At 56.6% G+C, this 24,640-nt stretch overlaps 2 protein-coding genes and 1 long non-coding RNA gene across 18 annotated transcripts in view; 2 read left to right on the top strand and 1 right to left on the bottom strand.

Annotated features, from left to right (window-relative positions):
• Positions 1–2,373, top strand: part of EIF4B (eukaryotic translation initiation factor 4B) — a 35,929-nt gene extending 33,556 nt beyond the window's left edge. For all 8 annotated transcript variants that reach the window (XM_034935799.3, XM_055095635.2, XM_034935798.3 and 5 more), the window contains exon 15: positions 298–2,373. In XM_034935799.3, coding sequence (XP_034791690.1) covers positions 298–378 — 81 coding nt within the window. In that variant the 3' untranslated portion in view covers positions 379–2,373. The remainder of the gene's footprint in view (positions 1–297) is intronic.
• Positions 1–7,158, bottom strand: part of LOC103783741 (uncharacterized) — a 35,611-nt gene extending 28,453 nt beyond the window's left edge. The window contains exons 1-4 of one of the 3 annotated variants that reach the window (XR_004665680.3): positions 7,019–7,158; positions 6,127–6,227; positions 5,232–5,822; positions 1,647–3,320 (exon numbers count right to left, since the gene is read on the bottom strand). This is a non-coding gene — a long non-coding RNA (uncharacterized LOC103783741). Of the gene's footprint in view, positions 1–1,646; positions 5,823–6,126; positions 6,228–7,018 lie in introns of those variants that run through there. The other 2 variants (XR_004665681.3, XR_010108923.1) reach the window with 2 other exon arrangements.
• Positions 4,801–24,488, top strand: TNS2 (tensin 2). Of its 7 annotated transcripts, none has more exons than XM_034935797.3 (30): positions 9,348–9,412; positions 12,017–12,125; positions 12,617–12,654; positions 13,538–13,576; positions 13,901–13,939; positions 14,091–14,140; positions 14,396–14,567; positions 15,313–15,363; positions 15,695–15,817; positions 15,908–15,972; positions 17,140–17,223; positions 17,694–17,806; positions 17,900–17,960; positions 18,154–18,229; positions 18,443–18,572; positions 18,699–18,764; positions 18,841–18,954; positions 19,175–20,099; positions 20,295–20,386; positions 20,533–20,683; positions 20,803–21,392; positions 21,508–21,597; positions 21,943–22,068; positions 22,281–22,373; positions 22,504–22,581; positions 22,748–22,825; positions 23,217–23,385; positions 23,477–23,545; positions 23,686–23,715; positions 23,860–24,488. In XM_034935797.3, exons 1-30 carry the CDS (start codon positions 9,407–9,409, stop codon positions 23,996–23,998), a joined length of 3,966 nt encoding a protein of 1,321 aa, XP_034791688.1. In that variant the 5' UTR covers positions 9,348–9,406; the 3' UTR covers positions 23,999–24,488. The 7 variants fall into 7 exon arrangements, with proteins under 7 accessions (XP_034791686.2, XP_057155436.1, XP_034791685.1 ...); XM_063593493.1 differs by lacking the exon at positions 9,348–9,412 and adding an exon at positions 10,192–10,422; XM_034935795.3 differs by lacking the exon at positions 9,348–9,412 and adding an exon at positions 4,801–4,834 and having other exon boundaries at positions 19,175–20,386.
• The last annotated feature ends 152 nt before the right edge of the window (positions 24,489–24,640 follow it).

The following is a 24,640-nucleotide window of genomic DNA, read 5'->3' as shown; positions in this document are numbered from 1 at the left end:
AATAAGACATTGGTCTTTATCTGAAATAGCGGAAGAAGTTTAGCTTTTTCCTGGTTTCTGTCTTCCTTTGTTCTCATCCCTTCTGCAAGGTGTAGAGGTGGTATGAGACTATAGTAAGATCACATGTGCCTCTGACCCTCTTCCCTAGCTCCTCTCCAGTGGACAATGCTGATGAGCAAGCAAGTGGGTGTCATCTGACTGTCATCCCCCATTGCCAAAGGATCAGTATCCTGTGTCTTGGGTTTTGATGTGATAATTCAGGGCCTTCATTATCCTGTCACTCTCGTTGTGTTACAGAAGTTCAGTTCTGCAAGCAAGTATGCTGCTCTCTCTGTTGATGGTGAAGATGAAAATGAGGGAGAAGATTATGCCGAATAGACCTCTACATCCTGTGCTTTTCTCCTAGTTTCTCTCCACCCTGGAACATTCGAGAGCAAATCAAAACCTCTATCCAGACAAGACAAAATAAAACTCACCATCTCCTGAAGACCTTTCTTACCTTTTTTTAAAAAAAATGAAATTATTTTGCATGCTGCTGCAGCCTTTAAAGTATTGAAGTAACTGGAGAATTGCCAATACAGCCAGAGAGAAAGGGACTACAGCTTTTTAGAGGAAAAGTTGTGGTGTGTTATGTCACCATGCAGTTGCCAGTGTGATTAGTGCCTAGGGGTCTCCATTTAGCAGAAATGGTAATGACAGTGATATAATGCCTGGAACCTGGTTGGGCAGTAGGGGAGGGAGGTAGAAGGAAAAGTGTGAGATTTCTACCTTTTAGTTTTTATCCTATTGTGGCATATATGAATTCTCAAACATTATCTGAATAAATTTTCCACTCTTGGAAAGGTAGATTTAGCCTCAAGTTGTTTTAGTCTCCAGGAGGCTGCCAGCCCCTCCTCTTATTTAATTCTGAGTTTTAGGGGCCAGCCTAGAGGGAATTCCTTTTTTTTTTTTTACCCCCCAGGGGGGTAGTTGGGAGTGAGACTATAGGCCATAAAGAATGGGACTGCATTGGACCAAAATAAGTGGGAAAATCGTGGTTTGAAAAGAAGCTTTTGGGAAGTGATGAGTCATTTTGCACCAGGTAATAGGGGAAAATTGTGTGACCTCCAGCAAACACATGAATGGTTATTTCCTGGAGCCGGAAGCACTTGGGGGTTGTGGTAATTCCCAGTGTTTTCTGTGTCCTAGTTTTACCCTTTCTAAACACTGTCCTTTTTGAAAGTTTTGAATATATCCACATTCTATTGAAACCTTGAAACTAAAAATTTAGACTCTTATCGTCATCTTAAGTTCTTCATGCTACTCTTAACCTCCCAAAAAGCAGTATCTAAGTCACATACATGATGTCTTGGGCATTTTCTCTCTCAGCCATGGAGAACTCTGAAAGGAAGAATCGCTGCTTTTCTCAAGCAAATCGGTTTCTTGATGTCTTTTGGTTCTCCTTGCCTGCTCCTGATGCTTGGACCCCTTTTATTGATCAGAGTGCTCTAGAATAATGGATGGTCTTGGATGATGGATAAATAGGGACAGGGACAGTTAAATTGGGAGCCTTTCTTACAACCTTGATGGGATTTTTCCCCCCAGGTTTCCTTCTCCACTGAAATGCCACACTAGTGCTTGTTGGATTCATGAGGTGGCCAGACCAATGTGTTGTTTTGTTTTGTTTTGTTTTGTTTTGTTTTAAGCTTCCCTTGAGAGAATAAATGGTAATGGAGAGAACTATTTAACAAGGTCCTGGTTTCTCTTGCAACACAGTAGCTAAACTTGCCTGCTTTTATATGCATTTTTGTAGGGATCAGCTTGATAGACAGTATTAGCGGAGAAACACCTTGATCTTGGTTTGCAAGCCCTTCTCCCATCAGTCCTAGATTAGGCCCTGTTCAGCCATGCAGGGGTGTTGGTTTATGCGTGCTGCAGCAGTGGGCATAATGAATATAATTTACCCAGTGGACAAAGGTGTGTACCAAGTGAATTTAAATAATTGGTGTGGATTGGCCAGTAGCTAAGTAGTGGGCTTTTAAAGAGTATTGAAGATTGAAAGGGTTTTTTTTTCTTTTTTAAAAAAGAAAAAAAAACTATTGATTGTAGATAATGAAAAGCTAGGGTTTGCCCTCTTCATGTCTACTCTCCTTCCAAATAGTTATATCCAAAACTTTTTCCCTCTCCCCTACCTTGTCCCCCCTATTAAAATAGAAACAGGGATTGATTAATGTCCCGCTCCTGAATACATGTAAAATTTGTACAAAAATATCTTCTATGAAAATGATTTGTAATCTGTAGACTTATTACCTGGGAGATGTCTTGATGTAAAATCCCATCCTTTGGGTTGTGGGTTTTTTGTTTTCTCCAAATAAATCTGATCTTTAAAGTTCATTGTAATGCTGAAGTTCTTTGACAAATACTCTGCACTCTCAGTGGTTTTTACTGGAGTCATTGACCACCTGCTCCTCCTTCTCCTACCATCTCTGAAGTTTTCATTCAGTATTGGATACATATTGTCCAAGATTAGAGGGTGGGGTTACAAGGGAATCTATTTCAGTGTTTATTGAGGCCCAATAATAGAGTTTGCATCCTAGCTCCCCTCTGGCTTTTTTTTTTTTTTTTTTTTTTTTTTTTTTTGCCTGGTGTTAAATTTTTTAATCACCTGGATGTGCCTGCAGTCTATTTCCTGTACTGTTTATTTTAATCAAGATGTGGGAACTCTAAGAATGAATCCTTGTGTCCTTGGGGCAGTTCCCTCATAATCTCCCTCCCTCACTTCAGCAATCTGGAGAGATGCTGCTCCCTTGAGTTACACCGCACTGGTGGACCAGAGATACTGGTGACAGGCTGGTCGAGGTTACCAGAACAGAGGCTCACAGACTCAGTGGGAATTTTCCAAACAGCTAGGGACAGACTGGTCATTGTTGCAAGGCGGGAAAGGGGTTAGGACAGTGGCAGAGAATCCTTAAGGTCACAAGGAGGTGGAGCATAGAAAGGAGCCCAGGAAACCTCAGTCAACAATTTTGGGGATTTAAGAGCCAAGATGAGGAGCCAGTTAACACAAATGACATTTCCCAGCCAATTGGAGCAGCTGCTCTTCTAGTTTCTGGCCAGTGCATTTATCTCTGTTCTCCAAAACTGGTAAAGTTGAAGGCTATGAGACTCAGCTGTGATGATGTGAAGGCTTTTCAATGTGGGTTTAGGTGCCCCTATTGTCCAGGCTGCCTGGAAACCTACAAGGTAATGCTTTTTCACTGCCTCTCCATCACAGGAATCAGTTTCACTCACATTCTCCAAGCCGTTGTTTCAAGCCACTCTCAGCTGTGCAATAATGAGGTCTAGGTAAATGATGGAAAGAAGGAACATAAAAATAGGAAAGGCTTGTTGAAAGAGGTTTATGATGGCTGTGTACAGAAAGGGTAGAGAGGAAGGCCCTATGTCCCAAAAGGTACTCTAAAGTCAGAGAAAACCTGGGCTGTAATATGGCCACATCCTCATTTAAATTTAAAAAGACGTGTGTGGCCAGGTGCCATGGCTCACAGCTGTAATCCCAGCACTTTGGGAGGCCAAGGTGGGCAGATCATGTGGTCAGGAGTTCTAGACCAGCCTGGCTAATAGGGTGAAACCCCGTCTCTACTAAAAATACAAAAATTAGCCAGGCATGGTGGTGTACACCTGTAGTCCCAGCTACTCAGGAGGCTGAGGCAGAAGAATCACTTGAACCCGGGAAGTGGAGGTTGCAGTGGACCGGGATCGCACCACTGCACTCCGGCCTGGGTGACAGAGCGAGACTCTTGTCTCAATGGTTGCTCACACCTGTAATCCCAGCACTTTGGGAGGATGAGGCAGGAGAATCGCTTGAGCCTAGAAGTTTGAGACTAGTCAGGGCAACATGGCAAGACCCTGTCTCTACAAAAAAATAGAAAAATTATCCAGGTATGGTGGTGTATGCCCATAGTCGCAGCTACTTGGGAGGAAGGATCACTTGAACCCAGGAGGTCAAGGCTGCAGTGAGCTGTGATCACACCACTACACTCCAGCCTGGGCAACAGAGCAAGACCCTGTCTCAAAAAAAAAAGTGTGGGTCCACCCAGAAGCCCCCCAGCTGCAGGAATGGACCCAGGACTGGTCAGCCCTCATTGTCAACGTCTTGTAAATCTTGAACTACTGGACAAGTAGGGGGAAAGTGCAGGTGCAGCAACCTACTTCAAAAGGGCTAACTTGAGGCTGATTAGGTCCCGTGTGTCTCCCAGTCCACATTAGCCTCGTTTCTTCTCAATAGAATCAAGCACTATACTCTGGATCCTAAGGCACTAGGGTCCCAGTTCGTGCTGAGGGCGTCGCCTCAAGTGCTAAGCGAGCTCACAGCATCTGGTTTCTCAGGAAGTGAGAGAGCTACACATCTGCTCCTGGGAAGCATTATTTGTCAAATAAGCCTTGTTTCTCAGCAACCATTGTAGCCCCCAGGGCCACAAGTAAAGGGGGGCTTGCCTTCCCCTACCCTCCCCCAAAAGAAATTTGGAAGAGACGAGCTGAGCTGCTCCCCGCCCAGCTGCAGCAACCTCCTGCTTGGACAATACACCCTCTGTCCTCAGCCAGGAGATCCGCCTCTGGAGTTGGCTCTGCCCCTTCCCCCACTCTTCCTGGTTCCCAGCACCCAAACCCTCTACCGGAGTTCTCCTGACCCAGTGGTCTCCAGCCAGGACAGTCCCACACCTTCAAATCCTCCCCCTACAGTCCCCGCACCCCAAGGATCTGAGCACATTCAGTTACAGGCATGGGGTCACCCCAGACCATGGAAGAGGGGGTTCCATCTTCAGTGCCAAGATGGACCACCCTCTGCATAGTCAAGGTAAGAAAACCTGTGTGGAGGGAGGTCAGAGGTGCTCCTGAAATTGTTTGACCTTTACTAACATCAACCTGGCTTTCTCCTCCTCTCCTTCTTCCTCTCTGAAGCTCCTGCTGCTGTGAGCTGGAAATCAGGATGCCTGGCTGGCCCATGAACCACTCATTTTTGTTTCACTCCCACCAAGCTACCTCCTGTATAACTTCTCATTCTCAGCTTTTCTCAGCCCTTCCTGCAGCCCCCTTCTCCACTATCCCCACATTGAGAGTAGGAATCAAGCCTGAGCTGGGAGTTTGGCCACCCATCTTGTGACCCTTTTCCAATTCCTTGGAACCTCTAAAGTTCTTCCCATGGGCCTGCCAGGCAGCAGCAAAACCAGCATGTGTGAGGTTCGAGCCCTTACCCCTCACCTCTCTGGGGTCCAATCAAGTTCCTCTTTGAGTCCCAGTCTCTCCATTGGTAACTTTAGAGCTTAAGTAAAGGTACTCCCATGGCATCCATCCCAGAGCCCAGCCAAAGACCCTAAGGAATGCCGGGAAGAGCAAGATGTTAAAAGAGCTGGTTGAAGGCTCCAGAGACACGAACACAATTATCTCATGTATCTCGATTACATAATCAAATCTGGCCAAAATACATGGGACAACCTTCAGCCTTGCCCTTTCTCCAGGAGCCTCCAATCCCTGCCACTTTCCTCGGTATTCCCCTAACTCTTGCCTCTCCCCTCCTCCCAGTGCCTCCCTACTCATTCCCGCCTGGCTTCCCCCACCCCCACCTCTCCCGTCCCCAGTCCCCAGTGACTCCCACTGCTCTAACCTCTGAAACTGTCTATTGGACACCAACTCAACCAAGAGCAGTAAGATCAAGGCTCCCCAGTCCCAACCATATCCACCCCTCCCAAATGCCAATTTCTGGGTGGGGGGGACACACAGTCATCACGCACTTCTTCACAGACTCTTCTTCCGTGCGGCAAGATTGGAATCAGGTGCTCCACCCCCTGGAAATGAGAACCAGACTTCTCAGCCTTTGCCAAAGACAAGGGACCCAGTTGAGATGAGACGGGGAGGGAAAGAAGGCCTTAGAGCCAGTGGTACTGGCTGCTTTGGGCAAGCACTGGGCATTGAGCCCTGGGCACTGGGTTCTCAGAATTCCAACCTTCCTTCCCCCCGCCCCTTTTCATCATGGAAAATCCAGCAGGGAGGGTTGAGGGAGAAAGTTTCAGGAAGTGCTCACTGCTAAAGGACGTTGGGGGAATGTAGGAATGGCAACAGGTTCAGAACTTCTAGGAAGATGTCCCCTACCTTATCCCTACCCTCCACCTTCTGCTCCAGGGTGGCACGACTCAAACCTGCCCTACGGCCCATTAGCTCCATTCCATGAAGTTCCTATCCAGTACCAGGCACTGCAAAAGAAGGGAATGAGGTCAGACCATAGAAAGAACTTCCGTCTCCATTTGGAAAGGCTGGACTCAAGTTAAATGTAAGGAAGACCTTCTCAGAGGTCTCCTGCGAACTGGGAATGACGGTCCAGCTCTTTAAAATAGGGCAATGGGCCGGGCACGGTGGCTCACGTCTGTAATCCCAGCACTTTGGGAGGCCAAGAAGGGGAAATCGCTTGAGCTCAAGAATTGGAGACCAGCCTGGGCAACATGGCGAAAACCCATCTCTACAAAAAATTAGCTCGGCGTGGCGGCGCCCATCTGTAGTCCCAGCTACTCGGGAGGCTGAGGTGGGAGGATCGCTTGAGCCTGGGAGGCAGAGGTTGCAGTGAGCCGAGATGGCGCCACTGCACTCCAGCCTGGGCGACAGAGACAGACTCCCGTCTCAATGAATAAAGCAGGGCAGTGGATGGGATGGCTGGAGCTGCTTGCGGGTGGAGATGGGGGCTTGAGCCTGACGGAAAGGTCCCCAGCTGTGAATCCTTTGAGAATACTAGCCCAGGAGAAGTCTCCTGTGGGGCAGAGGACCAGGGAAGGGTGTCCAATGACTTGGGCCAAAAGTAACACCAGGTGTCTTCACCTGATTCAGGCGCCCGCCTGGGTAGGGGACGCTAGCACCACCAGGCTAAGCCACGGGTGGTCCTCTCAGGTCAGGCCCAAGCCCAGGCACACTCCTGTGGGGAGGGTAAGAGGCTGACGCTGCGCGGCAGTTGCCTGTCCCCCTTGTTCCTAGTCCCTTCTGGACCTACGCCCACCGTTTCTTCTGCGTCTGTCTGGCTCGCGTGTTTCTTTCTGCCTGTGTCCCGCCGGGTCAGGCTCTCCCCGTCTCTCAGACTTTCCCGTCCCCGTGTCCTCCGCGGCCGTTTCTCTCCAACTCTCTCCCCCTCTCAGCCACTTCCTGTCTCCAGTATGTCCCTGGCGCGGCCCCGCTGGCCGTCTGCGCACCCTCTCTCCCCTCGGCTCTTTGTGAGTGTGGGTTCGCGGGAGAAGGTGGGGAGGAGAGGAGGCCGAGGGGTGGGGAGCTGGCGGAACGTGGGGATTGGAGCCGGGAGGGAGGAGGAGGAGGAGCGGGCTGCCACGGGCGCGGGCGCGGGGCGCGGCGGGGGCGGGAGGGAGCCCAGCCGAGCCCGGCCGCCCGCTCCCGCCACTGCCACCGCCTCCTCCTCCGCGTCCGCTCGGCGCGGGCACGGGCGGGATGGGCTGGCCCGGCGGCTCCCCCTGCTGCTGCCCCGCCCCGCCGCGCCCCCGCCCGGCCGGGCGCCCCCCGCAGGTGAGTGGCCGCGCCGCGCTGGGCGGGCGGCGGTCTCTGCGTCACGGCCGCGCGGGCAGTGCCAGGGGCGGGCGCCAGGGGGCGCGGGGCCGCCGGAGGTCGAGAGGGCGCGGGGCGCGGGGCGCGGCCCAGGGCTGGGGCCGGGGGCTCTGGCTGGCCGCGGAGAGCTGGGAGCAGCGGGAGGCCGGGACAGTGACTAGGGGGCGGGGCGCGGCCGCGGCCCTACTCGATCAGGCCGCCACGCCTTCCAGCACCCGGGGCGCACGGGGCCGCACGCCGTGCCACACACGCAGGCCCGGGACCCGGCAGCAGCTGGCAGCGGCGCTCGGGCCCCGGCCTGGCAGGGTGCGGGCGAACGTTTTCCTTTCCTGCTTCACATGTGGGACACTGAGGCCGTAAGCGGGCACAGATGAGGCTGATTCGACTCGCCAGCCCCGCTCTGCGGCCCCCTTCCGTCTCTGCCCCCATCCTCCAGACCCTTCTGGGAACACCCCCAGAGCCGCCGCCCTCCCTCGCTCCTTCCCTGGGCCTTACCCCTCCTCCGCGGCGGCCGGGCTCCCAGCCTCCCTTCCAACCACAGCTACTTCCAGGAAGGGGGGTGTGGGTGGAGGGGTTTCTCCAAACAAACCCAAGACTTCGGAGAGAGAGGGGGCCCGGCTGGGGGAGAGGTTGACAGGCTCTGGAATGTTACAGGCGGGAGGAGGGTGAGGGTCCAAGAGGGTCTAGTGATGCCTTCCCAGCCCTCCTCAAGTGAGCTACTTTTCCCCTCGGGACTGGCTCATAGGGATCCCATCCCTGCTTCCCTTCCGAGGTGCGAGTGCCACAGGATGGGAGGGACTCACAGCCACAGTGGATCCTGACCACCCCACCCCTCACCGAGCTCACTGCTTGAGCACCTCCTTGCTGGGTCTGGGTGGGGAGTGTGAGACCAGTGAAGGTGAGAGGATGTCTGGGGACCTGTTCCAGGTGAGGGGACTTTCAGCCCCTATGGAGGCAGCAGGAGAGTGAAGCATGTAGAGGAGTCCTGGTCAGGGCCATGTGCCATAGGAGCAGAAGCTGGGTCTGGACAGAAAAAAGCCACCCCCACTGCCCACCTTGTCACACTGCCCCATCTCCCCCAAGCAGGGCTGGGGGCTCGACAAGGCCAGGCCCGGTTGCCCACACTGGCCGGGGGCCTGGAATGTGCTGGGACACAGCCAGGCTGGCAGGATGGGGGTGGGTCACAGAGCCCGTGCTCCTCTCCAGTTACAGGCAGGGGGCCCAGGCCTGCCACACAGATGCCACGTTCTGGCCAGGATATCCTGGGGACACATTTCTTCGCCTGGAAAATTGGAGCTTCCAGGGAGAGGTCTCAGGCTAGGCCCAATCCAGTCAGGTCCTCGCAAGGGTCTCAAGTGGGCACCCACAGCAGGCCTCACCCCAGAGAATGCAGGATTCTTCATCCCAGGGAACCCATCCTGATGGATATGAAGGAGCAGGAAGCAAGTAGAAGGGACTCCGTGGGAGAAGCCAGGGCTGGGGGAGTTGCCTGAGTACTGGGACATTCAATAAATACCATGCAAATGAGAGGGGCACATTTGCACATTCTTTCAAGTGACAGCTATAGCCTGTCCCAGGGGCTGCTGTCCACAGCTTGGGGCTGAAGACCCCCAGGCCATTAACCCCTTAGCTTTTAGGAAGATTACTCCCCCTTTTCCAAGGCCCCATCCACCTCCCTCCCTTGACTCCCAGGACGGGAAGTTGGCCATGTTCCCAGGAGGGAGGCGGGAGGCCCATGGATGGGGGTGGAGTATGTGTTGGGAGGGGGGACCTCCTGTCCAGTCCTCAGGCCCTGGGACAGCTGCTGAGGAAGGAGAGCAGACCCAGGAGAGCCATGAAGGTAGTACTTAGGCTTCGGGGTTGCCGCGGGGGGAGGGTGCAGCCCTTGGGTAGAGAGCCCAAGTTGCAGGGCTGGAAAGAGGGCTAAGGATCTGTGAGATCATGTCTGAAACAAAGCCAGGGAATGGGTGAGTGGGGGGCACTGTGTCAGGAGCAGAAACCTGGGGGCTTTCAGGAGAAGGGCCTCATATGCCTTAGGCTGTGGCAGGAGAATGGATTACTCCCCAAACCTGAGCAAAGCAGTCTTGTGGCTGGAACTTGGCCTTGCAAGGTGTATTGAGGGTAAAGGTGGGCGGTGCATGCTTTCCTTTTCCTACTTCATAACGAGTGAAACTGAGACAGGAAGGGGGCCCCCAGTCCCATTTTTACCTGACTCTCAGGACACACTCGGGATCCTGGGCCTGCCTGCTGGTAGTAGTTCCCAGCTCCACTCCCTCCCCAGCGGAAGTCCCTCGAGAGCTTGAGAGTTCAGGCTGGAGCCTGGCTGGGACACACTGTTCCCCACTTGCCCTTTAGCCCTGCCCCGAGACCAGAATTCTCACCCGGCCCCACTGGGGAGGGGCAGGATCTCAAGACCATGGATCTCTGCAGATCCCTGGAGAGTGTGGTGTCCCAGGTGTGGGACAACTCCAGAGTTGGGGGAGTAGGGGGAGCAAAAGATCACAGGCTGACACTCCCAGCAGGGTAGATCCTGGGAATCTGATCTCCTGGCCTCCCCCACATCCTCCCCCCTCCACTTCCTGGAGCAGCGACCTGCCCCCTTCCCGCCTGCACTTCCCTCCACTTCCAGGGCCGGGCTTCTCCTCACACCAGCCAGACAGCCTACCCTCCGCCCAGGGGAAGCGGCTGCCTCCGCCAGGCCGCTTCCAGGAAGCCCCGGGCCAGGCCCCAGCATTGTTCAGGCCCTGGGGCCAGCACCCCAGCCAGCCGAACACCATGAAGTCCAGCGGCCCTGTGGAGAGGCTGCTCAGAGCCCTGGGGAGGAGGGACAGCAGCCGGGCCACAAGCAGGGTAGGAGTGCCCACCAGCTGGGCAAAAGAGGGGCAGGGGTGGAGGTGCGGGCAGTGGGGGAGGGGACCAGGAATCAGGCCAGGCCTTCTTCCCAATTTCAGCTTCCTCAGCCTTCTTCCCTGGCCCAGCATCCCCTCCGGAGTGGCCAGGGCTGTAGTGTGAGGGGATGTTTGGGTTAGAGTAGGTCCTGCTGTCTGTTTTGGCTCCTCTCACCTTCCCTGCTCTAGCCTGGGCCAACCCCAGGAGGTCCTGGCCCCCCAACATAAGCCCCAGGTGCCTCACTGCAGGACTTTGCCACGCGCTATCCAGGTATCCTCCAGCAGGCTCAGAGATCATCAGGCCCCTTCCCTGGCCCAGGGAAGTTTGAGGGAAATGGGGTGGCAGCGTGGAAAAAGAGAGAGGAGAGGGAGTCAGGAGTGCTTTGGAACTGGAGGTTTGCTTTCCACTGACAACATCCATATCTGCTGCTAATGCCAACATGCTGCCAAGTGTCTTAGTGGGTCCCACAAAGTTGGTCCAGCCCAGAAGAGTTGCAGGGACAGTCAAGAAACCAGAGGTGCTGCCCACATCCCCATCACTCCCTTTCCCAACTTCCCAGCCTTGCCCCAAAAGCAGCAGCTCAGGACAACCTGAGATACTACTGTGATGGGTCCCCGGGAGGAGGACAGCAGGAGTCTGAACTCCAGAGGAGGGGGAATATGGGTAAAACAGAGAGATGGCAAGGAGACAAGCTGTCCCCAGACAGAGGATGGGAGGAGAGAACCCACAGTGGGAGGGGAAGGGACTGAGATAGGCCTGGGCCATAAGGGGGCATCCCAGGCTCCTGCCTCACTGCATCTCTGGGTCAGGAGGGGCTGAACAGGGAATCTGGTCCACTCCTTTCTCATTCAATGCGTGAATCCCAAGTGCCAGGGTGCAGGGGGTCGGGGGAGAACTCACAGCATCCAAAGCCAGCTAAACATCTCTCCCCAGTGACAGGCCTCTATCTGTTTCCCTCCAGCATGACCACCCCCCTTACACAATTGCTGTCTGCTGCCTCAATGCACAATGAGTAAACATGTTGTTCTGACTGTGGGGGAGGAGGGCATGTCAGCTGCCTGGAGCGTGGGGACAGCAGGAGCTAAAGGAGCAGGACTGGCTGAGGCCACTCCTGCCGGCTCAGTCTGGTGCTGCAGGACTGACATACAACACATATGTTTGGAACCTCCCTGCTCACTCTGCACACAGGTCTCCATGCGGGGAGGACAAGATGGGAAGAGTCAGGGAGTACCCTTACCACACCAGGGGGAAAGCCTGAGCATGGAGGCTTTCCCACAAGGGCATCACACACCAGGGCCATGTGAGGGGCCCAAGTGATCCCCTGGGGAGGAGCTGACCCAGCAAAGGTGACGCAAGGGGTCAGATTCCATGCACAGTTGAGGACAGGCCCCATGACCGCCCTGAAGCAGCTGTGGCCAAGTGCGTCCTACAAGTTTGAGGGCTTGATCTGGACGGAGAAAACCAGTGCAGTGCTAAGGCAAGGCTCCTGCCCAGTCCCGGAGATGGAGATGGGCCCACTGGGAACTCACACCTCTGTTTGTCCCTCCACCTTCAGCCTAGGAAAGCTGAGCCTCATAGCTTCCGGGAGAAGGTTTTCCGGAAGAAACCTCCAGTCTGTGCAGTATGTAAGGTGACCATCGATGGGACAGGCGTTTCGTGCAGAGGTGAGGCGCTCTGTCCTGTGACTCTGAGACCCTCCACCCAGTACCACTGTGTTGCACAACTCCAGCAGGCCAGCTCACACAATCTCAAATGTAATATGCTGCTCCTGGATTAGGCACAATGGCAGCTAAGAAGCAGCTGCCTCCCCCTTCAGATGGCCCTGGCTCCCCATGACAGACACCTCCCATAACCCAGGAGAGCCAGTACTCTCCACCACCTTCCCATCCTGACTTGTGACGGTAGTCTTCCTTCCCTCTCTTCCTCCTCACCTCCACCCACCCTGGAACGTTACCCCTGGCCTGGGCAGTAGTACCCCACTGCCACACTCTTCCCTCAAAACCTAGCCCTGCTCCTCTGCCCCAGCCAGCCCAGTCCAGGTGGGATCTTGGAAGTCCCAGGGTCTGGTTCCAGGGTCTGGGAGATGAGGGAAGGCCATTCCTTCCACTGTCCCACAGGCCCCTGCTAACCCCTCTCCTCCCCTTACCTTCCCTAGTCTGCAAGGTGGCGACGCACAGAAAATGTGAAGCAAAGGTGGGTATCTGATTCTACCTGATAGGGGGAGAGGGTCTGGAGTCCCTTCCTCCTCCCAAACAGGCTTCTGCAACCACACTGGCATCAACCCTCCACCTCCACCCCTCTCACCACTGGGCCCTTTAAGAACCACCCTACTCCGCCTTCTGGAGGGCTGGCCAGCCCAGGCGGGTGGACAGCAAGACAGCGTTTGTCTTGGTGCTGTGCCCAGGCTGCAGCTGGCGAGAGGATGGGGGTGGGGAAGAGGAGGAGAATGAGGAGGAGGAAGGGTGGGGTGGGTGGGGAGTGGGGGAGCAGGATTTCAGAGACTGGGCAGCCGGATGGGCTGTGCCTTCCCTCTGGGGAAGGGTCCTCAAAATGCCTGGGCGGGTCTTGTCTTGGGCCCTGGAAAAACTGGGCCTTTCCAGGTATAAGCTGTAGATAGCACCCACTGTCCACTGGGGACCTGAGACAGCCCTGTCTCTGAGGAGGTCCCCTGGTCCTGTTCCTTCAGGGCAGGGGGAGGAGGGTCCCAGGGCCCTGGAGCTGGCTTGGGGGAGCTGTGTGCCCAGGGGCGGGGTCTCCCAGTGAAAGAAGCCAGTGTCCGTCCCTGGCCATGGCCTGCCTGCGTGGCTCTATATATAACTCCTGCCCTACAGCTGGATGAATGGGGGTCTGTGTGGGCTGGGGGCTGAGCGCCAAGAGCAACAAGTGGGGGGCCTGGGGGGTGGGGGACCAAGAGGCCAGAGAGGAGGTGCCCTTAAATAGCACAACCTCAGCTGGAGCCTGTGCCCATCCACTGAAGGCCCCTCCACCTTCCTCCTGAAGCTGAGGGGCTGCCCCATCCTCAAGCCCACGAGAGCCCTTCACCAGGAGCTCAGTTCCTTACTCGGTCCCCTTCCAGGTGACTTCAGCCTGTCAGGCCTTGCCTCCCGTGGAGTTGGTGAGTGCGCTCTGGGATGGGGTGGGGAGGGCAAGGAACCTGGCCATGGTGTCCAGAGGTCTGGTGGCTCCAGAGAGGGCCCCCAGGAGATGACCTTGAACGGAGTGCTGTGGGTATTGCTCATCCTACGAGGAAAGAAAAAACTGTCTGAGTCCTCTGCTGATCTTGTGCCCTTGGGCCTGCTGGGGGTAGGACTCCTCTCCCCTTATCCAGTACAGCCTTCAAAAGGACACTGACATTCCCTTCCCCTGTCCCCAAGGCCCACACTGGTCCTTGCCCCTGCTGTAACTAACCACTCCCTTTTCCTCCCCCATCTCCCTCTAGCGGCGAAACACGGCCCCAGTCAGGCGCATAGAGCACCTGGTAAGGTGATGCTGGAGGAGGAGGGGGAAGCAGGTAGCTTTGGGAGTAAGGATCTAGATTTCCTGAAGACAAAAGTGCATGGCTCTGGAGTGGGCAGTCTAGAGTAGGGCGTACCCAAAGAGATGTCTAGACACTGTCTGTTAACCACCAGGGATCCACCAAATCTCTGAACCACTCAAAGCAGCGCAGCACTCTGCCCAGGTAAGTGAGGGTGCTGGGGTGGTCCCACGTGACCCCCTTTCTGCCGGCCCCACATCTCAGCCCAGGGCACTGCCCCGCAACAGAGCTCCCCGGGACAGCCCCCCACCCCCAAAGCGGTATTCTCCCTCCGGACCGATCCACCCACCCTCAGGACCCAGCAGGCTTCACCTGCTGCCCAACAGACAGCCTTCCCATCACACTAGCCACCTCCGGGTGCCCCGCCCCTGCGTTCATGCGTAGGCTCCTCCTCCCCAGGAGCTTCAGCCTGGACCCGCTCATGGAGCGGCGTTGGGACTTAGACCTCACCTACGTGACGGAGCGCATCTTGGCCGCCGCCTTCCCCGCGCGGCCCGATGAACAGCGGCACCGGGGCCACCTGCGCGAGCTGGCCCATGTGCTGCAATCCAAGCACCGGGACAAGTACCTGGTGAGGGGCGGGGCCATCAGGAGTCCGCCAATGAGAGGGATGTGGGGTCCAGATGGGCGAGGCTAATCACTGACGTCACCAGCGGAGGCGAGGCCTACAGGGGGCGGGACCAGAGTGGTGGGGGTGGGGGCGGGGCCCGGAGCGCGGCCTGGAGCGGAGCGGAGAATCCTGGAACGCTGGCGACGTGGCTGTGACTGGCTAGGCCGGGCCTTAGCTACCTTTTTATTTTCTTTATTTATTTACCTTTTTTTTGAGAGGGGTCTCACTTTGTTGCCCAGGCTGGAGTGCAGTGGCACGATCTCACCTCACTGCAACCTCCTCCACCCGGGCTCAAGCGATTCTCCCACCTCAGCCTCAGTAGCTAGGATTACAGGCGTGCGTCACTCACGCCCAGCTAAATTTTTTTTTTTTTTTTTTTTTTTTTTTGTATTTTTTGTAGAGACGGGGTTTCGCCATGTTGGCCAGGCTGGTCTCAAGACTCCAGGGCTCAAGCGATCCACACCCGGCAAATTTTTGTATTTTTAGTAGAGATGAGGTTTCACCATGTTGGCCAGGCTGGTCTCGAACTCCTGACCTCAGGTGATCCGCCCGCCTCGGTCTCCCAAAGTGCTGGGGTTATAGGCGTAAGTTACTGAGACCGGCCTGCACCTTATTTTAGAGGAAGATTCTTACTTAGGATCCACCTCCACCTCGTGCCTCATTGCCGGAGATCATTTCTGTCTAAAGCCCTCCCCCTTTATTTCAGCTCTTCAACCTTTCAGAGAAAAGGCATGACCTGACCCGCTTAAACCCCAAGGTATGAAGGAAATGGCCTGCCCAACCATTAAACCAAGCCACCCCAACCCCAGAAGCCCCCAGCTTCCTCGTTATTAATAGTAGCAATTGGCATCTACTTCACTCTTAAGCACTTTCCCACTCTCCCATGATGTATTACTGGAGACACCCCAAAACGTGATGCAGCAGGTATCAGCCCATTGTATGGATAAGGAAAGTGCTGAGGCTATCATGGACAACCAGCAGACCCCCAACCTTGCCCCCGGACCCCTATGCCCTGTCCCCTTTCCACCCTGCCCATCTCTCTCTGTTGGTGGCCCCCAGCCCCAGTTGCACCCCTGCATTCTCCCCAGGTTCAAGACTTCGGCTGGCCTGAGCTGCATGCTCCACCCCTGGACAAGCTGTGCTCCATCTGCAAAGCCATGGAGACATGGCTCAGTGCTGACCCACAGCACGTGGTCGTACTATACTGCAAGGTGGGCCAGGACCTCGGGTTCCCTGGTGCCTGGAGGTTCCAGGTCAGCCTGGAGCTCCCAGACCCTCATCCCTGTCTCTCTGTCTGTCAGGGAAACAAGGGCAAGCTCGGGGTCATCGTTTCTGCCTACATGCACTACAGCAAGATCTCTGCAGGGTGAGGCTCCCAGCGCCTGAGTAGCTGCTTCCCCAGTGGCCCTTTCTCCAGCTGGCCCCTTAGGAACCCATCTCCCCTGGAGCCCACCTCTTCGTTGAGAGTCCTTTGCTGTCAGCTTAGCATTTCCACCTCCCTTTTATCACTAGTACTGCAACATAGTCTGCAGCAGATGGTCTGTAGAGTTTCCTGGGGCAGCCACAAACAGGGTGGTGTAAAACAGTGGAAATGGGCCGGGTGCGTTGGCTCACGCCTGTAATCCCAGCACTTTGGGAGGCTGAGGTGGGCAGGTCACCTGGGGTCAGGAGTTTGAGACTAGGCTGGCCAGGTGAAACCCCATCTCTACCAAAAATATAAAAATATAAAAATTAGCTGGGCGTGGTGGTGGGCGCCTGTAATCCCAGGTACTCAGGAGGCTGAGGCAGGAGAATTGCTTGAACCCAGGAGACGGAGGTTGCAGTGAGCCCACATGGTGCCACTGCACTCCAGCCTGGGTGACAGAGTCAGACTCCGTCTCAAAAAAAACAAAAACAAAACAAAACAAAAAACAGTGGAAATGTACTCTCTCACAGTTCTGGAGGCCAGAAGCCCCAAACCAAGCTGTCAGCAGGCCCTTGCTCCGTCTGAGACTCGGGATAGAATCCTTCCTTGTCTCTTTCTAGCTTCCAGTGGTGGCCGGCAAGCCTTGGCATTCCTTGGTTTGCAGACACATCACTGTAATCGCTGCCTCTGTCATCACATGGTGTTCTCCCTGTGCGTCTCTGTCTGTGTCTCTTCCTCTCTTCTTATAAGGACACCAATCATATTGGATTCAGGGTCCACCCTCCTTCAGTATGGTCTCATCTTAACTAATTATGTCTGCAATGGCCCTATTTCCAAATAAGGTCACATTCTGAGGTACATGTCTTTTGGGGGGATATAATTCAACCCATAAGATGGTTTTGTTGCTCCGTTTTACAGATGAAAAAACTAAAGTTCAGGGAACAATTGCCTGAGGCCCAACAACTAGTAAAGTGACTGTACATGGTGCTTCTCATTCTCATTACCACCACTGTGGGCTTCTTCTAGACTTAGAGAATCATATTTCTCCTCCATCCCCTGGGGCTTAGGGATGGGAGGCCAGGATGAAGATTAATCCCTAATCCCCAACACTGGCCTTGCTGTCCCCAGGGCGGACCAGGCACTGGCCACTCTTACCATGCGGAAATTCTGCGAGGACAAGGTGGCCACAGAACTGCAGCCCTCCCAGCGTCGGTGAGCAGCCTGGGTGGGGATGGGCCAGAGGAGCAGCTCCCTTCATGGCTACCAAGGCCAAGACTCTCTTATTCATGCAGCACACCTTCACTGAGTGTGCCAAGCGCCGTGCCAGGTGCTGAGAATTCAAAGTGGACAAAGCCCCTGCTCTCATGGAGCTTTCATCCTAGTAGGGTGGAAGGCAGTACACCTGGGAATAAATAGACGAGGAGATCAGTCATAAAGAGAACCTGAAGGACAGTCAGGGCCTGCCACTATAAAGTGAAGCAGAGCTCTGGGGAAAGAGCTTTGAGGCAGAGGGGAGCAGGAGGGATTGAGGTTAGATGCAAGGAAGAACTTTCTGGTGACCCGGAAGATGGGAAGGAAGTGCTGAGCGGAAGGGCCAGCCTTCTAAGGGTGGATGGTTGAAATGATACAAGGTGACCTCCTGAGGAAAAGGCTTATGTTCTCCTTGACACGCCCTCCACCAGATACATCAGCTACTTCAGTGGGCTGCTATCTGGCTCCATCAGAATGAACAGCAGCCCTCTCTTCCTGCACTATGTGCTCATCCCCATGCTGCCAGCCTTTGAACCTGGCACAGGTGAGTCTGCCTGAGATGTGCTCCCTAGGGAGAGCCACCTTCAGGCCCTCTCCACTCAGCACCCCTCCTGTGCCTTTTCCTCTGCCCCTCCAGGCTTCCAGCCCTTCCTTAAAATCTACCAGTCCATGCAGCTTGTCTACACATCTGGAGTCTAGTGAGTGCTCTATTCCCAGGCCCCTGACACTTCATGACCAGGGCCCCTCTGGCTCCTGCATTCCTGCTTCTCCAACCTCCCTAGACACTTGGGCAGGGCTCAGACTCTGGTCTCCTGGCTCCCCCTGACTGCATAGCTGCCTCTGCACGCAGGAGCTTCTGGTTCATCTCTGCCTTCTCCTCTCTCCCTACAGTCACATTGCAGGCCCTGGTCCCCAGCAGCTTTGCATCAGCCTGGAGCCAGCCCTCCTCCTCAAAGGCGATGTCATGGTGAGGGGGGTCCTGTCAACAAGAAGAATCCTGGAGATGGGGCAGGGGTTGGTGGTGTAGCGGCACAGTCACCAATTTGAGACAGATTGGAGAGCAAGTAGGGAGATCACCTTGAGATCGAGGCAGGGCAGAAGCTGTGACCAGGCAGTCCCCAGGGTGGAAGCGCAGAAGAGGACATGAGGCCTGATCCCTAGCCTCCTGCCTTTCCCCCAGGTAACATGTTATCACAAGGGTGGCCGGGGCACAGACCGGACCCTCGTGTTCCGAGTCCAGTTCCACACCTGCACCATCCACGGACCACAGCTCACTTTCCCCAAGGACCAGCTGGACGAGGCCTGGACTGGTGAGTCTGAGACAAGTGGCCTGGGGCTGGAGTCCAGGTGGCAGGCAGGTGGCAGGCAGGTGGCAGGCAGGCAGGAGAGTGTGGTATGGGCCAGGGGCCTGGTTCTTCACTGTCCACTCCCCATAGATGAGAGGTTCCCCTTCCAAGCCTCCGTGGAGTTTGTCTTCTCCTCCAGCCCCGAGAAGATCAAAGGTAAGAGCAGGGACATGGGCTGGGGACTGAGGGCCGCCTCTCCCCTGCTCCCCAATACTCGAGTGGCCTTCCACAGGCAGCACTCCACGGAACGACCCCTCAGTCTCTGTCGACTACAACACCACTGAGCCAGCCGTGCGCTGGGACTCCTATGAGAACTTCAACCAGCACCACGAGGACAGTGTGGATGGTGAGCAGGGCAGCCTGCAGGGTGGGAGGTACAGGGTTGTGGCGGGACCCTGGGGGGTGGTGCCAGGGAGAAGCACACTCCCTCCTCCCCAGGCAGAGCCCACTCCCGAGAGACACCCCCGGCCCGACAGCTGTCTCCAGTGCCATCCCCTCTCATGAATTTTCTCTCTCCCTCCTTATTCCCCGCTTGCCCTCCCTCCCTGATCCTCTTCCCCACTCAGGCTCCTTGACCCACACCCGGGGTCCCCTGGATGGCAGTCCTTATGCCCAGGTGCAGCGGCCTCCCCGGCAGACCCCCCCGGCACCCTCTCCAGAGCCTCCACCACCCCCCATGCTCTCTGTCAGCAGCGACTCAGGCCATTCCTCCACACTGACCACAGAGCCGGCTGCTGAGTCCCCTGGCCGGCCGCCCCCTACAGCTGCTGAACGGCAGGAGCTGGATCGCCTCCTAGGAGGCTGCGGAGTGGCCAGTGGGGGCCGGGGAGCTGGGCGCGAGACGGCCATCCTAGATGACGAAGAGCAGCCCACTGTGGGCGGAGGCCCCCACCTCGGAGTGTATCCAGGCCACAGGCCTGGCCTCAGCCGCCACTGCTCCTGCCGCCAGGGCTACCGGGAGCCCTGCGGGGTTCCCAATGGGGGCTACTACCGGCCAGAGGGAACCCTGGAGAGGAGGCGACTGGCCTACGGGGGCTATGAGGGATCCCCCCAGGGCTACGCCGAGGCCTCGATGGAGAAGAGGCGCCTCTGCCGATCGCTGTCAGAGGGGCTATACCCCTACCCACCTGAGATGGGGAAACCAGCCACTGGGGACTTTGGCTACCGCGCCCCAGGCTACCGGGAGGTGGTCATCCTGGAGGATCCTGGGCTGCCTGCCCTATACCCATGCCCAGCCTGCGAGGAGAAGCTGGCACTGCCTACAGCAGCCTTGTATGGACTGCGGCTGGAGAGGGAGGCTGGAGAAGGGTGGGCAAGTGAGGCTGGCAAGCCTCTCCTGCACCCAGTGCGGCCTGCGCACCCGCTGCCTCTGCTCTTGCCTGCCTGTGGGCATCACCATGCCCCGATGCCTGACTACAGCTGCCTGAAGCCACCCAAGGCAGGCGAGGAAGGGCACGAGGGCTGCTCCTACACCATGTGCCCCGAAGGCAGGTATGGGCATCCAGGGTACCCTGCCCTGGTGACATACAGCTATGGAGGAGCAGTTCCCAGTTACTGCCCAGCATATGGCCGCGTGCCTCATAGCTGTGGCTCTCCAGGAGAGGGCAGAGGGTATCCCAGCCCTGGTGCCCACTCCCCACGGGCTGGCTCCATTTCCCCGGGCAGCCCGCCCTATCCACAATCTAGGAAGCTGAGCTACGAGATCCCTACGGAGGAGGGAGGGGACAGGTACCCATTGCCTGGGCACCTGGCCTCAGCAGGACCCTTGGCATCTGCAGGTGAGGGGCACCAGAGTGCGGAGTGCCCAGGGCAGAGGAGGTTCTGGAATATGGTGGGGAAGTCAAGGGGGAACAGGGTGAGAAACAGCTAAGCCAGACAGAAGAGCCCCATCCTGCTCACAGCCCACCTCTCCCCTTCACTGCAGAGTCGCTGGAGCCGGTGTCCTGGAGGGAGGGCCCCAGTGGGCACAGCACACTGCCTCGGTCTCCCCGAGATGCCCCATGCAGTGCTTCGTCAGAGTTGTCTGGTCCCTCCACGCCCCTGCACACCAGCAGTCCAGTCCAGGGCAAGGAAAGGTATGCAGAGGGGCCGGGGATGCTCGAGTGCTTTCTTGTCCAAGCAGTTGATGAAGGCAGGTGGGGTGGGAGCAGCCACAATGGGGGCTCTGCTGACCATCTGCCCTTCCACCCTACAGCACCCGGCGACAGGACACCAGGTCCCCCACCTCAGCGCCCACTCAGAGACTGAGTCCTGGCGAGGCCTTGCCCCCTGTTTCCCAGGCAGGCACCGGAAAGGCCCCTGAGCTGCCGTCGGGAAGTGGGCCTGAGCCTCCGGCCCCTAGCCCAGTCTCTCCGACCTTCCCTCCCAGCTCGCCCAGTGACTGGCCTCAGGAAAGGAGTCCAGGGGGCCACTCAGATGGCGCCAGTCCTCGGAGCCCTGTGCCCACCACACTTCCTGGCCTCCGCCACGCCCCCTGGCAAGGCCCTCGAGGTCCCCCAGACAGCCCAGATGGGTCTCCCCTCACTCCTGTGCCTTCCCAGATGCCCTGGCTTGTGGCCAGCCCAGAGCCGCCTCAGAGCTCACCTACACCTGCTTTCCCCCTGGCTGCCTCCTATGACACCAATGGCCTTAGCCAGCCCCCACTTCCTGAGAAACGCCACCTGCCCGGGCCGGGGCAACAGCCAGGACCCTGGGGCCCAGAGCAGGCATCATCGCCAACCAGAGGCATCAGTCACCATGTCACCTTCGCACCTCTGCTCTCAGATAATGTCCCCCAAACCCCAGGTATAAAGGCCTTGAGGGGGTTGGTGCCACCTTGAGAGAAGCCTTTCTCCTGGGATGTAGCATGGATGGGGACCCGGGTACCCTGGGGTCTGAACCTACTCCCTCCCTGTCCTAGAGCCTCCTACACAAGAGAGCCAAAGCAATGTCAAGTTTGTCCAGGATACATCCAAGTTCTGGTACAAGCCACACCTGTCCCGTGACCAAGGTGAGAAGCCAGCCTGCCCCCACCCCACTCCATCCCACCTTCCAGGGTGTCTGTCTTGGCTTTAAGTCCCATCCTGTTGAAGCTCTTGGCTCCTCCTGTCTGAGCTGTGTTTACTCTTGGCTGAGTGTTTACCAGCAGGTGATTCTGGGCTTTGGGCCAAGGTGGTGAGATCCAACATGGTCAAAACCCCTGTGAACTCTAGAGCCCTGGCCTCATACTCTTACCACCACCACAGCTGTCAGGGCAGAGACCATGGAGCTTGGCAGCAGAGGAGGGGGGCTGCATGGGGCTCAGTCCACCCCTGTGAAAAATCCTCCCCACTGCCCGCTACCTCTCACCCTGCAGCCATTGCCCTGCTGAAGGACAAGGACCCTGGGGCCTTCCTGATCAGGGACAGTCATTCATTCCAAGGAGCTTATGGGCTGGCCCTCAAGGTGGCCACACCGCCACCCAGTGCCCAGCCCTGGAAAGGTACAGAACACCCAAACCTGAGTGGGGTGGGGATGAAGTTGGGGGTGGTGCCAGAGGCAAGGTAACAGGGCGGGTGGGGGTGCTGTGCTAGCCATGCCGCTGTGGAGGGGAGAGGTAGGAAAAGACCTCAGCTGCTCGGGAAAGAATCCCATTAGGGAAGAAGCTGGAACCTGGAATCCTAAAGCCGCAATCTTCCCCTCTCCTCCTCTCAGGGGACCCCGTGGAACAGCTGGTCCGCCATTTCCTCATCGAGACTGGGCCCAAAGGGGTGAAGATCAAGGGCTGCCCCAGTGAGCCCTACTTTGGTGAGAAGCAGGAGCCTGGGGAAGGCTACGTTGGGTCGGTTTAGGGAGATGCCAAGGGATCTCAGGAGGATGGAAGGGAAAGGCGGGGCACCCTGGGCATCTCAGGACTTTCCTACCTCCTCTCCCACAGGCAGCCTGTCCGCCTTGGTCTCCCAGCACTCCATCTCCCCCATCTCCCTGCCCTGCTGCCTGCGCATTCCCAGCAAAGGTGAGTGTCTGGTCATCTGTCCTCCCCACTTCTCCCTACCCCCTGCAGCCAAAGCAGGATCCAGAGGTCTTGGCTCCCCGCCTTCCCTTGGGGAAGCAGAGGGAGTGCTCCAGCCTGGGGAACACCCTGCCTTCTGAGTTTCCCTGTTGGTTCTCATTGCCCTCAGATCCTCTGGAAGAGACCCCAGAGGCTCCAGTGCCCACCAACATGAGCACAGCGGCAGACCTCCTGCGTCAGGGTGCTGGTAGAGACTTCCCCTCCACTCCCCTCCCTCTCCCTGGGCACCAAGGGGGCATTGTGGATACAGGGCATGGGGCACTGAAAGGCCTTGAGGTGGGTGAGCCCTGGCCAACCCATGAGGGCAGGGGAGCCCCATACTGTTGGGGATGAGGAATTGGGTCCTCAGCCTAGGTTCTCAAAGTCTCATGAACAAGACGATCATGGGGTGGTAGCAGGGAGGCTTCTCTGCCTCGCTTCTGACTGTAGATCCAGTAGAGTCATGGAATCTGCCTTTTTAACAAGTCACCTATGTGATTGTAAAGCATGTGACAGCAGTAGCTGGGGAATGTGCAAGAGCTGGTGGGGGTGGCTAGGGGATGGGCACTCCCTCCCTGACCCACTCCCTGCCCCTGTAGCCTGCAGTGTGCTCTACTTGACCTCAGTGGAGACAGAGTCACTGACGGGCCCCCAAGCTGTGGCCCGGGCCAGCTCTGCAGCTCTGAGCTGTAGCCCCCGCCCGACACCAGCTGTTGTCCACTTCAAGGTGTCAGCCCAGGGCATTACACTGACGGACAACCAAAGGAAGTATGTATACTCAGCCCTGTAGAACCCCATGCTTAAGGCCCCTGGGGGCTCATGTTTCTGAGTGTGACCTTCCTCACCCTCCTCCTTGCAGGCTCTTCTTTCGCCGCCATTATCCAGTGAACAGCATCACCTTCTCCAGCACTGACCCTCAAGACCGGAGGTGACTCTCCCTCCAAACCCTTTGCCCCAAATCCCCATGGTCCCACCAGGTCCCAGCTCCCAGCCCCAGCCCCAGCCCCGGCCCCCCTTCAGCAGCTGTCCCCTGGGGTGTGCATCTTCACACTTCTTCTCCTTCTGCAGATGGACCAACCCAGACGGGACCACCTCCAAGTAAGCCTCCCCACGAATTCAGCCTCTTCCTTCTAAGGGACCAGGGCGCCGCTGTCCTCTCAATGCTGGCATTCGATTTGTCTCACCAAGGCCATCCCTTGTGGAAGGAATGTTAAGCCCCTTCCCCACCCTTTATCCCCCTAGGATCTTTGGTTTCGTGGCCAAGAAGCCGGGAAGCCCCTGGGAGAATGTGTGTCACCTCTTTGCAGAGCTTGACCCAGATCAGCCTGCTGGCGCCATTGTCACCTTCATCACCAAAGTTCTACTGGGCCAGAGAAAATGAAGGAAGGCCACAAGCTCAGAGCCCACATCGACACTGCACCCCTCCCAGCACCCCACAGCCCTCACATCCCCTGGCCTGGACCCAGGAGACCCAGGAGAAAGCACCCTCCCTTAGGAATGAGGAGTGGGCATCAGGCCTGGGACACTGCTCTCCCTCCCCGCCCCCAGCCTGCTAAGTTAAGTGGACAGGCCCACAAGATGACCTTGCATGTGAGCAGATGGCAGAGATGGGTGTGTGAGGGGTGAGGAGGCATCAGCAGTTGAGCCCCGAAGGAGATCAGGCAGCCCCACCTACAGGAGAACGTCAGCCCTCCAGGGGATCAGCCCCTGCCAGTTCCACCCAGCTGCAGGTCCCAGCATGGCAGGGATGGGAGAGGGGTGGGGAGCAAGTCACTGCCTCCTCTGAGCAGAGATTCAGAGTAGGATCACATGAATAGGGGAAAAAAGAGAGTCTATTTTTGTCTAATAATAAAGAATTTCTATAAACTTTAGCCCAAATTGGAGTCAACACTTATTCACGGGAAGGTCAAAGCCTCATCTCCCAGGGGACGTATCTGTGCTCAGGCCTATAGCCAGGCCCATGGAACATATGATTCCCATCCCTGGCCCAACATTGGTCCACATCTCCCCACGAGCAAGCTGC

Source organism: Pan paniscus, chromosome 10, assembly GCF_029289425.2.
Source record: "Pan paniscus chromosome 10, NHGRI_mPanPan1-v2.0_pri, whole genome shotgun sequence".
Lineage (NCBI taxonomy): Eukaryota > Metazoa > Chordata > Mammalia > Primates > Hominidae > Pan > Pan paniscus.
The sequence above is the reverse complement of the archived record's forward strand: the minus strand, read 5'-3'. Positions and strand labels throughout refer to the sequence as shown.